Source organism: Malus sylvestris, chromosome 15 (genome assembly GCF_916048215.2).
Source record: "Malus sylvestris chromosome 15, drMalSylv7.2, whole genome shotgun sequence".
In the NCBI taxonomy this organism is placed as follows: Eukaryota; Viridiplantae; Streptophyta; class Magnoliopsida; order Rosales; family Rosaceae; genus Malus; species Malus sylvestris.
The window spans coordinates 6,723,220-6,739,193 of NC_062274.1; the positions used below are offsets into that span (position 1 = coordinate 6,723,220).

At 35.4% G+C, this 15,974-nt stretch overlaps 2 protein-coding genes and 1 pseudogene across 3 annotated transcripts; all 3 read left to right on the forward strand.

Annotated features, from left to right (window-relative positions):
* Positions 1-2,925: 2,925 nt before the first annotated feature.
* Positions 2,926-3,268, forward strand: LOC126601162 (mitochondrial import receptor subunit TOM7-2-like). The gene has a single exon (XM_050267838.1). It carries the CDS (start codon positions 2,991-2,993, stop codon positions 3,210-3,212), a length of 222 nt encoding a protein of 73 aa, XP_050123795.1. The 5' UTR covers positions 2,926-2,990; the 3' UTR covers positions 3,213-3,268.
* Positions 3,269-7,207: 3,939 nt separating this feature from the next.
* On the forward strand, positions 7,208-13,794 carry LOC126604881 (carotenoid 9,10(9',10')-cleavage dioxygenase 1-like). 2 transcript variants are annotated; one of them, XM_050272206.1, is made up of 14 exons: positions 7,208-7,711; positions 8,305-8,504; positions 8,627-8,767; positions 9,160-9,262; positions 10,300-10,562; positions 10,808-10,987; positions 11,123-11,201; positions 11,297-11,375; positions 11,530-11,592; positions 11,759-11,897; positions 12,016-12,355; positions 12,445-12,512; positions 13,063-13,233; positions 13,322-13,794. In XM_050272206.1, exons 2-14 carry the CDS (start codon positions 8,394-8,396, stop codon positions 13,430-13,432), a joined length of 1,848 nt encoding a protein of 615 aa, XP_050128163.1. In that variant the 5' UTR covers positions 7,208-7,711; positions 8,305-8,393; the 3' UTR covers positions 13,433-13,794. The 2 variants fall into 2 exon arrangements, with proteins under 2 accessions (XP_050128163.1, XP_050128164.1); XM_050272207.1 differs by having other exon boundaries at positions 8,369-8,504.
* Positions 13,795-15,149: 1,355 nt separating this feature from the next.
* On the forward strand, positions 15,150-15,726 carry LOC126601529 (protein JINGUBANG-like; annotated as a pseudogene).
* Positions 15,727-15,974: the final 248 nt, after the last annotated feature.

Genomic DNA, 15,974 nt, shown 5'->3' on the forward strand with positions numbered 1-15,974 from the left:
CTGTCCACATCAAATGCCAACTAAAATGGTATGCAAATGTGGTACAAAAACATGGTAGTAATCGATGGACTGCCATTATGTGTATTCGTTTGCTGCAGGACAATGTAATGGCTTGTAAATTTGTAATTAACTGAGAAAACGGTAGAGTGTAATTAAAGGGTCTAGATTAAGGAGTCCGAACTTTGGCATTAGATCTACAACGATTACATAACACTATTGCATTCGCCAAACTTAGTGGGAGAAGTACAAAATTAAATTGATGTTCCTACATATCTAAGATATATTCTGAAATCACAACAACAATAAAAACATCTACTTGTCTAATTATTTGTAAACTTTGTCATCTAAGATTGCCAACCCTCCACAATTAGTTTTTTCCCCCGAAAGAAACAAAGGAAATCCTTATAGGAAGGTCATGCAATTAGAAGCCAAGCTAAACTTAAGAGTAATGTTACTCATATCACGTTTTTATATCACATTTTCATATCATCTTAGGTGACATCTGATGTGGACAGCCATATCATTTGAAAAATTTGCAAAACCCAAGAAATGAAAGAGAAAGATTCCTCATATATCACAATCATCATTTAATTAACTAGTTTTTCTTAATTATTAGTTTATTAAATACTGAACTAAATTTAAAAATCTGATTAATTCAAATGATGTGATTGTCTACATCAAATGACACCTAAGATGATATGAAAATATGGTATGAATAACATTACTCTAAACTTAATCCAAATCCTCCATGCATATCACCGGGCCACATGCAGACAGTATTGGGAAGGAACTATATAGCATTTTTGCTACTCGGTATTGTTTTAGTATTTTTATATACAATTAAAAGGAGATCACCCTTCCCCTTTACCCCTCCCAACACAGGTTGGTGGTCGATGTAGTGTATGAGAATAAATGGCTGGTGTGACTTCTCATTTTTCAAAGAACATAATTAAAGTTCTCTTAATTAGGTTGCATTGTAACTAAAAGATGTTTTTTTTAGTTTGAATTCTCTCTTCTATCAATGAGTATGTATCTTACTAACCCACCCTCTCTGCCTTTCTTTCCTTTCCTTCCTCCTGGCAGGACCCCCACTCTACCGCCATATTTCCTTCCGAACCCAGCCATGAAAATCTTAGCTTTTAAAAAAAAAAAAAAAAAAATTTCTTCTTTCAACATACCTTTAAGATAATGGTTTATCCATTTTAATCCAATCCTTTACCAAACGAGGCATATCCTATGTGTTGAATCCAATACTGTACATAGCAGATTTCACTTTGGCTCCAAGAGATCCACATATATCCACTGGAGGCCTCTTAAAGAATGGAGTGTACTCGAATTCTCTCAAGTGGTTTAATTTTTAGAAGTCTAAAAAAATAAGATAAATTTGTTTAGAAGTGCTTTTAAGATAATAAGAAGCACTTCAGGTGCTATTTGGAGAAGTTTTTTTTATTAAAAATATGGATGTGAAGCTGAAAGTTTTAACTTGTCTACTTTTCAAACAAAAATGATATTCCTACCATTTTTTTGTAATACGATAATGTTAGGGAGATCAAAAATTTAAACCAAATGATGTGTAACCAATAAAAAATAAATACGTTACTCATCACTTAAGTACACTGTTCCAAAAATCCTCGCCTAGCACTACCCCAATTAATGCCTAGGCGTTTGAAAATTAAGAAAGGACGCCTAGACCTGCAGAGGCGCCCGCTTAAACCGCTTAGGCACCCGTCTAGCCTACCCAGACCTGCCTAGACACCTGCCAAGATTGCAACTCGCTTAGATAGAAAATAAATAACTTTCCTTTTGCATTTTATTATTTCCAATATATTGTAAGAGACTTATTGAACACTTAAATAAACAAACATTATATGTTTGCTCCCTATATTTTCATTATGTTCCAATATTTCATAATATATATGTCATTCTATTTTCTAGTTTATGATGAAATTATATATATTTTAAGTATAAACATACACTTATTTACACAAAATACAATAGATTTACTTAAATTCGTCTAGTCCGCTCATGCGCCCGCCTAGGCTCCGTCTAGCTACCTAGGCACTAGGCCTCAATCTACTGTCCGACTAGCGCATAACATCTTTTAGAATCTTGCTTAATTAATAATCAAATAATCAACCATAGAGCGGAGGGACCTAAGGACCACAATAATCCTAGGCCTACCCTGCCTTTGTAAAAAAAAAAAAATATATTAGTACATGTTTGGCCGTCTTCCCTGTCCAACTTCTGTAATTCAGACATGTATCCTACTTGTAGCACAGTGATTTATACCATTTCCAATGGGACCAGGATGCTCTCCTAAGTTAAGGGTGAGGATCCTCCTGAGCAAGCCAATCGGGCCATTAAAATTGTATTCAACAGCTACAAACAAGGTACCCCTCTAAAAGTTATAATAATTGTAACCGTTGGATAAAATTTCAACGGTCCGATAGGCTTACTCATGAGGATATCCTCACCCTTAGCTCAGGAGAGGATCCCGATCCATTTCCAATGCACTTCCTAATCAGATTGGCCCCCTTTTTAATATTGTTATTAGTTGATATAGACATTTACTCAATCGGCCCCCTTTTCAATATTAAAATATTTAATTGATATAGACTTTTAGAGCAACTCCACCGTTGCTAAGGCCCCCCCAGGGCTATTCACTATTTAATCCACCTAGTGAACATTAATTGCCCCTTAATAAACAGTAACTGTCTTTTGTATCTCCACCCCTACACTGAATAGCCCTGGCAATAGATAATAAAATAATAGTAATTTTATTTATTTATAAAATAATACAAAATAATTATTTTAAGAAAAGTACAAATTAAAGATTAAAGATTAAAGATGCAAATTCCATTGCAAAGTTAATGCAACTTCTCACATTTTAACTAGTCAAATTTTGACTGAAGTTTTCATCTTTAAAACAGTTTGCTCAAGCAATTAACTAATCAAATCAAAACTTGCACAAACCCCATAAGCAAATTTCAATGGCGTTGAGAATATCTCTGAAGAGCAAGGGCAAGACTCCGGCGAAACCTTCCAAGGGCTCGGATGAGCACTCGGTGGCTCAATCCTTCAAGGAGTGGAGTACGTGGGCCCTAAAGAAGGCTAAGGTCGTCACCCACTACGGCTTCATTCCCCTAGTCATCATCATCGGCATGAACTTGGAACCCAAGTCGCAACTCTCCCAACTTATCAGCCCCGTCTGATTTGATCCGGGTCGGATCATCCAATTTCGGTGCTGTATTTTTGGTATTGTCTCTAATGGGTTTTGTTTTATAAAATTTGGGGTTCCTGCTTCGTAAAATTTGGGATTTCTGCTTCGTCGACGCACCCATCCACCGTGAGACGACGATGTCGTTCAAGAACCATAAAGGTTGAGAGAGAGAGAGAGAGAGAGAAAAGGAAGTTCGGCCCATCCACCACGTGGCTGACGTCGCCCAGACGTCAGCCTTGCGTCACATGCCCTTCGGGCTGTCGGGCTGGCAACTCCTGCCTGGCCTCTCCCTAAGGCCAACTCGGGCTTCATCGATAGCACACGCCAAACCAAGTTGCTCGGGCTTTTTGGCCCTGTTTGAGAGCCAGTCCATCGGGCTATTGCCCACGATAGAACTGCTCTTACACAATCTGATCATCTCCATTCTGCTTCCCAATAATAAAATAAATATTTTATTTGAAACAAAAGGATTTCACTGCATCCCCATCATATAACTCTCGGTTTCTTTTTCTCTCACACTGTCTCACTGAAGCAGCAATTACAGTGGAGCATGAACTTCAAAACTCCATAGGTTCTCATCTTTAATTCTTTGTAATTTGTCAACGTTATATAGATTGTAATCTCTATATGTAAATTAATTCAACATATTATATTTGTTTTGTAGATTAGAAGATTAAGTCCATTTTTCCAACAAAGAAAAAGAAATTGAAGTTTAGTTAGTTAACCTACAACCCAAAGTATGCATTTTACTCTCAATCCCTCTTGCAATAGTATAGAGGATGAGGCTATCATACAATGGTTTCAAATAGTTTTGCAAATACTATCCGTTTAATTTTTTTTCTAACATTTGTACGAGGCCCCTCCTAAGTCAAAATACTGGCTATGCCACTAATCAACCACCACATCATTTAGTTTAAAAATAGGTCTTCATGACATTACTCTTTATACTATTATTTATACCATCTCTCTAATAGAGATGAAACTCACATGTGCTGATGGACCCTATCTTTATTAGAGAGATGGTAGAAAGTGTGTCACTGCCTACTCCTTTTCAAAATGGGAAAGGGATCCTCTTCGGATCCCTTTTTCTAATCCATCAAGTCCGGGGATTCGGGCCGTTGAAATTTGATCTAACGGCTAAAGTTATTATAACTTTTAAAGTAGATCCATGCTTGTAGCCGTTGAATTAAATTTCAATAGCCCGGATCCCCAAACTTGATAGATTAGGAGGAAGGAATCCGGAGAGGATCCCTTTTCTTCAAAATGTCCCTGTTTTGACTTGCTGAAGATTACAAAAGAGCTTCATCTTCTTTGTAATTTTATATGAAATAAACCCACCGTTGTTAGCCGGTTGGCTTATTTCTAGATCATATTCCAAAGCGTTCAACCACTAATCCAGAAGCATTAGACAAGGGAAGATGCTTTTAAGCTCAAACGAATCTTCATTTTTTATGTGAACAATTAATTAATCCAATGCTAAGATAGATACTAACGTCCAATAAGCAATTGCTAGATATTTTCTTTCTTTATACATGCATTATTATTGTGATAACTTTAACGAAAAACTCCCGATACTGTTTACTTTAACGAAAAATCATATTTTTACACTAAAAAATCAATCTTTGTATTATTCACTTTACCTTTTATTTTGTTCTTATCGTTAAAATTTAAAATTTTCAAACTCTTTTTATTAGTTTCCCTTATTATAAATGCTTGGAAACTGATTAAGATTGGTCAGCTGCCTATTAAGACTGGTTGTTTTTAGCTTCTGCCTTCGTCTTGTTAACAACTTTTATTATATTGGCTGACATAATTGGTCTAAAAACAATGTGTCGTATTTGATGATACTGGTTACTTTCTTTAGACAAATGAATAAATTAATGAATACATTCTCTCTCAATTTTCTTTAAAAAAAAATATGTTAGACATTCTACATTTTTAAATTACGTTAGTGATCATTTGATGTACACATGATGTATACATATTAGGTCAACTAATAAATCTATTTAATTGAATATTAGTTGTATGCATCCATAACACATGAGATAGTAATCATTATAGTTTAAAAAAAAGGAAAACTAATGAAAATAGCTTGAAAATTTTGAGTTTTAATGATAAGGACAAAATAAAGGGTAAAATGAATAGTACCAAGATTGACTTTTTAGTGTAAAAATGTGATTTTTCGTTAAAGTGAACAATACCATGTACTTTTCGTTAAAGTTCCCTTAAAAATAGTCTCCCTAATATTACTTTTCTTTTAATCACCAAAAAGTAGATGAGACCAAAGGTATGTTTACGAATAATGTTATTCATACCATGTTTTTATACTATATTTTTATATTACATTGGGTAACATCTGATGTTAACAGCTACATCATTTGAATGCAAAACCCAAGGAAAGGAAGGAGAAAGACTTCTCGTATACCACAATCATCATTTAATTAACTAGTTTTTGTTAATTATTAATTTATTAAATACTGAACTAAATTTAAAAATCTGAATAATTCAAATGATATGACTATCAACATCAAATGTCAGTATAAAATTATAATACAAAAACATGATATAAATAATATTACTCGTTTACTAAAGGGGAATGAAACACTGGGAAACGGAATTGCACATTTACCAGTCGTTTTTTTTTAAAACGTCAGGAATTTAAAAAAAAAATAGTGGAACCCGCATAAATCAGGAATCCAACTCCTAAATTGGCCGGAGTCAAATTCTTGGGTGAAATGAGGTATTTGGATTCCTGCAAATGGTGTCCATCAGAATTTAAGTTAACAGTGTCAGGAACGAACCAAGGGATGGTGGTGTTTGCAGCCCTTGCGATGTGATGGCTGGCCATAGAGCTTGCCTTCAAGCCCTTGTTCGACAAGGCCCGCATGGCCGCACCGCCAAGGATAGCTCGACCCGGCTTGCGATCCCGACGAAGACCCAAGAACAAGGAAGATGGTGGTCTCGCAATCAGGAAAGATGGTAGACAGATAAAATTGCAACAAATTACTGGTGCCTGGGGAATGTTAGAGAGGGATGGGTCGGCAGCAGAGAAAGATGGGGAGAGAGAGAAGAAAGTGAACATTTTTTTGTCTACTTTATGCTAGTAAAAAAAAAGTTTTACTAGAAATAAAAAAAAAAATTTATTCTCTCTACCCAAAAAATAAAATAAAAATTTTATTAAAAATAATTAGCATATAAAATAGAGTTTGGTCACATTAGTTTTATTCTGATTCAAGTAGATTAGTAAACAATTTATATAGATCAATATCATTCTTACGTTGATTTCAGACATTAAACAACTTCAATAAGAATTTGATTCTGATTCCATCTCATTTTAATTCTTCCTCATAAATTTAATTCTTTTCAATCTGATTACGGATTAGTAAACGAGTCATAAGTGATATTTGTAGTTGTATTGTTAGCAACTATGGGATGTGTCATGCAGGGTTTGTTTGGAGTTTTAGAATGATTATGCTCAATCAACAATGCAACCATGGCATCTGAAACAATGCCTTGCGACAATACAATTATTATACAACGCAACCATGACATGCATAAACTATTATTCTAGTCATATTGGCTGCAAGATCATTAAAATATCAAATCGCTTAAATAGTAAGTTACTCGAAAATCAATTGATTCGATTGACAAGTACATTGATACTCACAATAATTACATAGACAATCAAATTGATGAGAACAAAAGAACAAAAAAAAAAACCTATAGACAAGTGATACTGAAAAAAAAAATATTTGAACACATAACATAACCTCATGTGGATACACAAATATACGCTAGAAATTTAATAGTCCTCCTTCGAGGCTACTTGTCTTTTATTTTATACATATCCTTCCTCTTACGGCAAGTTTTTTTAAAGAATATTACTAAGGTTGCTAGACCCAAGGCCAGAGCACTTTTAATGCAGCTTCGGTCTTCATTTTTTTGACATGTAGGCATTGTTAAGAACAACAACAACCAAAAAAATACCTCTACTTGTCCGATTATTTGTAAACTTTGTCATCCAAAATTCCTAACCCTCCACCATTATTTTTTTCTCCCGAAAGAAACAAGGGAAAACCTTCATTATAGGAGGTCATGCAATTAGAAGCCAAACTAAACGTAATCCAAATCCACCATGCTTATCACCGGGCCACATACAGACAGTATTGAGAAGGAACTAATATTTACAGGGGAGCATTTTACCCCTCCCAACACAGGTTCGTGGTAAACCGGAAACATAACCCGCCCTCTCTGCCTTCTTCCTTTCCTCCTGGCAAGACCCCCACTCCATAGCCATATTTCTTTCCAAACCCAGCCATGAAAATCGTAGCTTTTCCGTCGAGATCCTCAATCGCCCTCAAAGCGTAGCCTTTGCAACAGCACCTCCACGTCGCCGGTGCCAAACCCTTCTCCATGCCGCCCATGCCAACTCCTTCAGCTTGACAGTTGCCTCCATCGCCGTTCCACCTTACCTTCAACCAAGAGCATCGTGTATGTCAATTAGTTTTTTTTTTGTTTTTTAGTTTTTAGTTTTTATAAAAATTTTGCTTTTTTAAAAAAAAATTTTAATATAATTTTTAATATTAAATATATTAAAAAGTAATGAACATAACCAACCAAAGTTTTCATTATGTTGGTTTTTCCGAGATTTTAATTATAATTTTTGAAACAGTTGGATAAGTGTTGTGTTTTGAGAGAACGGACATTATAGGATAACAAAAATACCACCCTTGTTTTTATCGTGAATTATATAAGAATGGGGCACGTGCAGACCTCATATACGCCTACCCTTCAAAACTAGGACTAATATCCAGAGGATATGTTAAGAATCTTGATGCCGTGCCTGTGATCGTTCCAACACAAAAATTTATATTCAATTTTGATGTCATCGTATATAGGAGTTTTTTCAGCGTATTACCAAAATATAAAGCAGTATCTTATGTATCATAATGTATAAATAAAAATATTTAAAAAATATTTAAAATGAAACATATCAAAATATATCTTCTATTATATTATAACATGTGTTGTCCTCTGTTGTATTTCGAGTTAGCCTAAAGATTCCTCATTGTATTAAATGTTAGGACTCCCTATTATAAATAGCCCGGAAGTTGGTCTAAGCAAGATACTATTTCTGATCCTAAACAGTGGTGTTAACTAGGGACGGAGATCCATGGCAAGCTCTGCTTATGCTAACTTACATGCAATTAATGGGTCTTTTCAAACCCATTTCATATCTCACAGCTTTAATCACCTGAAAACCTCTCTTTCCTTGACTGTTAAGGTCTCTCTCTCTCTCTCTCTCTCTCTCTCTCTCTCTCTCATTTATTAGGGTTATGCTTAAATTGACAATTATTTTCTGAACTTGATTTGAGATTTTGTTCATATTACTTTCTGTTTTTCTAGCCTCTACTCAAAGAGCTGGAGAAATTTTCATTGATAAAGGTGGATGTGTCTAAAAACATGAAAAACGCTTCTGGGAAGTTGTTAGATGCACTCATGAACTCCATGTTCCAATTCGTGGACCAACCATTGCTTCCATCTCAGGTTGGTTGTTTTCACACTTCCATCTTGGTACTAATTTCACTCGGTCACCCAAAAGTATTTAGCCTTGTAAGGTATTTTGAGAATGCAAATCTCACATCAAAAATTTAAGAGACTTTACCAGTGCTTATAAGAAGTTGTTTCTCCCTATATATGCCAATTGATTTCCAACTGAGTCCGATCAAGCTAGAGTTATATTTTCATTTTTTTTCAAGCTTAATTATTAGCTATATTTTTTTGCTAGCTAATTAATCAATTTACAGCTTATGAGACTGCATGGTCGTATTCCCATAATTTACATTTGATGTGGAAATTTATTTTCCAGCATTACATTAATTAGCACTTCACTACCATGGTCGATGCATTTGATATAAATCTATATCACGTTCTTACAGGAAAACTTTGCTCCAGTTGAAGAGATTGGAGACCTTGTTGAGGTCATCTGCACTGAAGGAGAAATTCCCGCTGACTTTTCTGAGGGTGTGTTCATAAGAAACGGTATGTGCAATGGTATAGTCAAGAATTATTTCGATGGGCAGGCTATAAGCTAAAATTATTACTACGAAATCAAATGCTCAATTTTTTTGTTGGCTACGTAAAGCTATATAATAATAAACTTGAAAGTGGTAATTTGAAGTAAAAAATTTATAGTCTGTTTTCTAGGGGGTGGATTGTCTGCCCTCCCATTTCCATACCATTCCCATCTCCTCTTGTTTGTGTGGTCACAGTTAAGCCACGTCAACATTTTATATTAATTTTTTTATAAAAATAATAAAACAAAAAGTAATAAGAATATAAAATGTTGACGTGACTTAACCATGACCACACAAAACAGGAGGAGATGGGGAGAGTATGAAAATGAGAGGGCAAACAATCCACCTCTGTTTTCTAGACTTCTAGCCTTCAAACTTTTAAATGAATAATATAATTAAGGGAACCATATGTGTGGTGTAGAAGTTTTAATTTATTGCTATTAAATTAGTATTGGTTAATATGATGAGTTTATTTAACATTAGTTAACTTTTATTTTCCTAAAAACAGCTCTAAAATACAGACTTTTCCTTTGCTAAGTGGGCTAAGACAATTAAAAATCATAAAATAACCCAAATGACTAGTACTTTTAAGCTTAAAAACTAAAACTCTCCGCTATAGCCTGGAACCTTGTACTTGGCGTATGTGACCTCCAAACACTTTCTTATTGTTGTTTCTTTATTGCCAAAAACTAATTTTCTTATATGTGACGATTAGCGTTAAATAATAATGGCTTGTGACTTAATGTTTGTATTGTTCGTTCTTGACTAATTCCATATTAGCTCAAGTTTTTGAAGTTTAGTGTAACATGGTATCAGAGTTCTCATCATCCGAAATTAGCTTGATATTGCAATTCATAAAATATATATGATCCTCCGATTAAGTTGAAATAATTATTTGCCACTAGACCAAATGAGATCACTATTAACTCAACGTACATATTTTTGTCAGCTTACACTTTCGGGGTCTAGTCCTTATTTAACATATATGTTACATATTTCCAGGAAACAATCCTTTATTTGGAGGTCTGAAATCCGCAGTTTCAATTTTTGGGCAATCAAACCAGACTTGGGTAGACGGAGAAGGAATGCTTCATGCAGTATACTTTAAAAAAGATCCAAATGGAAGTTGGATTGTCTCGTACAAGAACAGATATGTTGAGACAGAAACATTTAAGCTAGAGAAACAAATGAATAACAAGCCATGTTTCTTACCAGTCCTAGAAGGAGATGCTTCAGCAGTTTTAGCAGCGCAGCTTCTAAATGTGGTAGTTATATCGAAAATTACTATTTGTTTGGTGCAAATCATATACATATAACCCTATATCTGCTATTTAAAAAAAATTGTTTTCTTACGAGATTGTTTCATAAAGTTGTTTTCTGTCATATTGTGACATTTGTTAGACAATAAGTCTCGCAAGAAAACATTACTTGTGATTTAGAACTATAATATATGCATCCTTATACGCAGACTATATAATTAAGTTTGTTTTTCTTCTGTAAAATCTCGCAGTTGAGATTTGGAACAGTCAATAAATACTTTAGCAACACCAATGTTTTTGAGCACTCAGGAAGGGTTTACTCGATTACAGAGGATCACCTGCCTCAAGAGGTGGACATCTCAACCTTAGAAACTCTTTCTGATTGGGATGTCAATGGTGCTTGGGATCGACCTTTCACTAGCCATCCAAAGGTTTTTTCGTTTCTCCTATGTATTTTCCCATTTACATATACATATATATATGTGTGTGTGTGTGTGTGTGTGTGTATAGTATTTAATTTGCCTAAAATAGTTAATTATTAATCTTGATTTTAATATGCAATGCAGAAAGCTCCAGGTTCCGGAGAGTTAGTCATGATGGGGACAGCTGCAAAGAAACCTTACTATGTTCTGGGGGTTATTTCTGGTATTTAATGAATTGGTTTGATTTGTAACTACATTGTGTTATTTATATATGTTGGAGTTTAAACATGTAATTAATTGGTTTTACTGTTATTTCAGCTGATGGAAAGAAATTGCACAAGGCTGATCTCAAATTCAAAAGAAGCGTCCTCAGCCATGATATAGGAGTCACGCAGAAGTAAGTGCTATAAAACTATAAATTGACGTTCCCCCACCCCCAGAAAAATAAGAGCCAAATATCAATCCTGCAAATTATTAATTACTTTCTATTATAAATACTGATTAAATTGTAAATTTATAACCCTTTTTGTTTGCTGTTCTCTTGGCACCAGGTACAATGTAATCATTGATCACCCCCTTACCATGGATATAAAGAGACTTGTCATGGGTGGCCCGTAAGTAAAAATACATGTCTGGTTTAGTGGCATTCAAGTATTATATGTATATGTTCTGAATTTAAATCTTGTAAGAATTGTTGAATTTAAAAAGAAGTAATATAGCTGTTCTTGTGATATTTTTAATGTGCTCATGTTATATATTTACACATTTATGTGCATATAGATTAATGAAGTATGAAACGGAAGGGTATGCGAGGATTGGAGTGATGCCACGTTATGGTAATGCAGAGTCAGTCAAATGGTTTGTGGTACAAACCAATTGCACATTTCACTTTCTCAATTGCTTTGAGGAGGACAATGAGGTAATTAATTAATTAAAACTATAGTGAACTTAATTACAGGATGATCAAGATTAAAATTTATTAATATTTACCGTGTTATATATAGTTTATATTTATTGATAAATAAATAATTGCACAGGTTGTTGTGGTGAGGGGATGTAGGGCTCTCACATCTCTCATACCAGGTCCTGATGAACGAGTTGGTAATTTTGGTAACAAGTTTGAGTGGTTCTCCAAGGGGTTCAATTTTGCACATCATGATGATTCTGCGGCAGATGATGATGCTGGAACCGGATATTTCTTTGCTCGTGTATATGAATGGAGACTGAACATGGTGTCTGGGGAAGTTGAGGAGGAGAAAAATTTAACTGGAACTGAATTTGCCATGGAATTTCCTTTTATCAACGAACGATACACTGGTTTAAAACACAAGTATGGTTATACTCAAGTCATTGATTCTGTGGCAAGCTCTAACTCTGGTAATTAACGAAAATATAAACTTTACTTGATTCTCAAATTGTTGATGATTTTAAATATTATTGACTTGATATTTATTACTTTGTATTAGGCTTGGGTAAATTTGGAGCTCTAGCAAAATTATATTTGGATGATCAATCACATTCCACACCATCTGGGGTAACGAATTCATATTTCGTTTTAGTTTACAGTTTTTTTTTAGTCAAATAATCTAAGGCTCAATTTGGGTGAGAGATTTCTAGGTGCCAAATGGGATGGGCATCAACTTAGTAAGGAATGATTGATCCAGAAAATGTTCGAGAGAGGGATATTAGGATTGCCCTTCATGACATGAGCATTGCAAATTAATGCATGTAAGAACGCTTCGTAGAATATAGATATATAAAACATCTATAGCAGAAGTTGCTAATTTTTTTTTACTTTACATCTTTAAGTCGGGGAGGCCATAAGGCTTCCCCAATTAGACAAAAGATTATTTACCTTAATTCCATATTTCTGTGCGAGGTGCAAACTGGAAGCTAAAACCAAATTAGCTTCTCCCAATTCCCATTGTCTTTGACCTAAAGAAAAACCCTTCTCCCATTGAACATACTCTTAAAAGGCATGACCCCAACAATTTATGAGACTTAGCTTTTGTCCTTATCTCAACAGGAATCCCTTACGTTTTTGTGATTGTTCATATTTATATTTGTGATACTGATAATAATAGGATCAGGAGGAAAGATGTAGCGATCAGCAGTGGATAAAGGTGGAATACCATAAGTTTGAGGAGAACAACTTTTGCAGTGGAAGCGTTTTTGTGCCTAGACATGGAGGCATAGAGGAAGATGATGGTTGGATTGTCACTTTCGTCCACAATGAAAACACTCATGTAACCCAAGTGAGTTCTGACCCAATTGTAACTTTGTTTTTCTGTATCACATATATATATATATATATATAAACAATTATATATCTTGCTGATGCAGGTTCATGTAATTGATGCAATGAAGTTTCAGAGTGAACCGATTGTGAAAATCACATTGCCACAGAGGGTGCCATATGGTTTCCATGGGACTTTTGTGTCAATGCTTAATTAGTCAATATTAGTATTAGGCATGGCATAGCTTCACAGAGTCCCATGCATATTCATACTCTCTAGTCTAAGGAAACTTCGCCAATACAAAGGACTGAAACAGAAAAAGAAAATTACACTTAGTCGGGGACATAAACTTTGTACTTAGTCCTGTGCACATGTGACAGGTGACAGGTTTCATTAGATTAGAGACTCTGGTAGTCAAGTTTGTTAAAGTTCTCATATTGTGAGTGAAAGATAAGAGTGGTTAGTCTTGTTATTAAGGAGTACTGTGGTTAACAAGCATACGTTCCTTTGTACGTAATTGTATCTGTAAGCATCTTCCTATGCACATGGAAATCATCAGTTTATCTCTATGTTTCAATCTCTCTATGTTGTCTCTTTCTAATTTAACATGGTAGAGCCGGGTTTCTCTCTGTAATTGTATGGTAATCATCTTCTTTTGTATAATGAAATCAGCCTCTCTCTATGCCTCTCTTAACAAAACGTACGTTAATCAGCTGAAGAATTTCTTTAATGAGTCAATGACAGCAGATAAAAATAATAATTAGTTGTTGATAGAGGTATGTGTTGATCACATTAATCCGACCTACCCCTCATCAAATGCTCCCAACCGTATCTTGCTACAATATTGTTTCACCGTTCCACCTTCACCTAATATGGATATAGCAATCAAAACGAACCACCAGCAATATGTTGGCTTATAGATCTTATACAAGCCTTTTCTGTTACCCAAATTAATGTTTATGGGATAAGGACGGTGGGGTTGGAACTTGGAAGAGGAAATTCATTAAAGGAAAGTTAGCAACTATGTATTGGATCCTACCTACAGATTTTCCAAATCAAAGTATAGTATATATATAGTCATTGATATCTCTAGCATTAAAGAAAAATTAGAAAGTACATAATACATCTACCTTTCTAAATTTTTATGTCTAGCGAGCCTTCCTGCTAATTGCTATAAACCCTAATTCCCTGGATTCCATGGCAAGAAATCTGTCTTTGGCTTCCTAGATGTAGAAGAAAGTGACGCAATAGAAGACTCCCCCAATGACCTCCCCGACAATGATCACCAAGTCATGTGTGACTAAGGTCTCCAACTGATAATTGGCAGCCCCTTCAATGTATTCCATCCCCCACACTACAATACTTACCCTAATGCCACCCCCAAGCCCAGAGTCCCCATGGACCCTCTCCCCACTCCAAACTCCATCCCCTTCACTTCTCTACCACTGCGCATCGCCTCACCCCACCACCGCAAAGGCACCATCTACAGCCTACTCCATTGCAATTTCAAGGCGGCATGGAGTAGGCTTTACTGGCTCCAAGAGTACCCAAATCTGCGCATGGAGGCAACCAGACTACATGGAGTTTGGATGCCTCCAGGCGACTCCAGCTGAAATAAGAAGCATTTTGGCCTATAGTAACATGCTTTTCACCACACGCAAAGATCAAAAATCAGAATATGGAATACAGCCTCGGACAATTTTAAATCCAAAAAGTTTTCCTCCATTTCCAAGAAAAAAAAGGCTTGTTTCCTTTATTTTCAGAAACCAACAAAAACCTAAAACACAAAGAATGTGTTTCCTACTTAGTATATTTATTGTCATGCAGAAGGTTTGATATACATCGGCTTACAGGACACAACAGTTAAACCCTGGAGAATTTTAACCGAGAACTGCGTGGACTCGTTTGTGGCACATGAACTGCAATTATGGTGAACCGATGATGGATGTGTCTTCACTTGCTCCTCTGATGGGTCAGTAAAAATTTGGAGAAGAGTTTTGGGGGAAAAACTCTCAAACTCTCACCATGACTGAAATTCCCCATAAACGCTATAGCCCTAAACACTTCATCACTTAACTCTAGTTGCTTCCACTACTCTGGATCTTCAGATGGAATCATTCATTTTTGGAAGAAGGAGAAGTTGCCTGTAGATTTAACCATGGTGGGGTTTTAAAGGGTCACACGTTTGCAGTGCTTTGCCTAGTGGTTGTGGAGGAGTTGATATTTAGTGGGTCAGAGGATACAACAATTAGGGTTTGGAGAAGAGAGGAAGGGAATTGCTTATGAGTGTTTGGCTGTGTTTGATGGGCATAGAGGGCCTGTCAGGCGTTTGGCTCCTTGTTTAGAGATGGACAAAATTGTAATGGGGTTTTTGGTTTATGGTGCAAGTTTGGACCAGAGTTTTAAGGTCTGGCGTGGGATTGAACTATAGGGACAGGAGTTTATCTAACCCTGTTTTGTCTCCTTCATGGGTTGAGAGGAAGCTGCTTCAAAGGTAATTATTTTCAGTAGGTCATAAAGTATCAGAATAATCAATAATTTCTGTAGCTGCACGCAACCTTTTTATTTTATACCAGGAATGATTATGAAAAACATATTTTCCATGCACTTTGTGTATTTGATCTTTGTTATTTTAACTAAGTCTTAGAGAAACTACTAGAAGTATATAGAGCCCACTGGTCCGACAAATCTTCATTAACAATTACACCGCTATGCAGTATTATAGTATTCTCTAAAATTTGACCATGTATTCTCTAAAT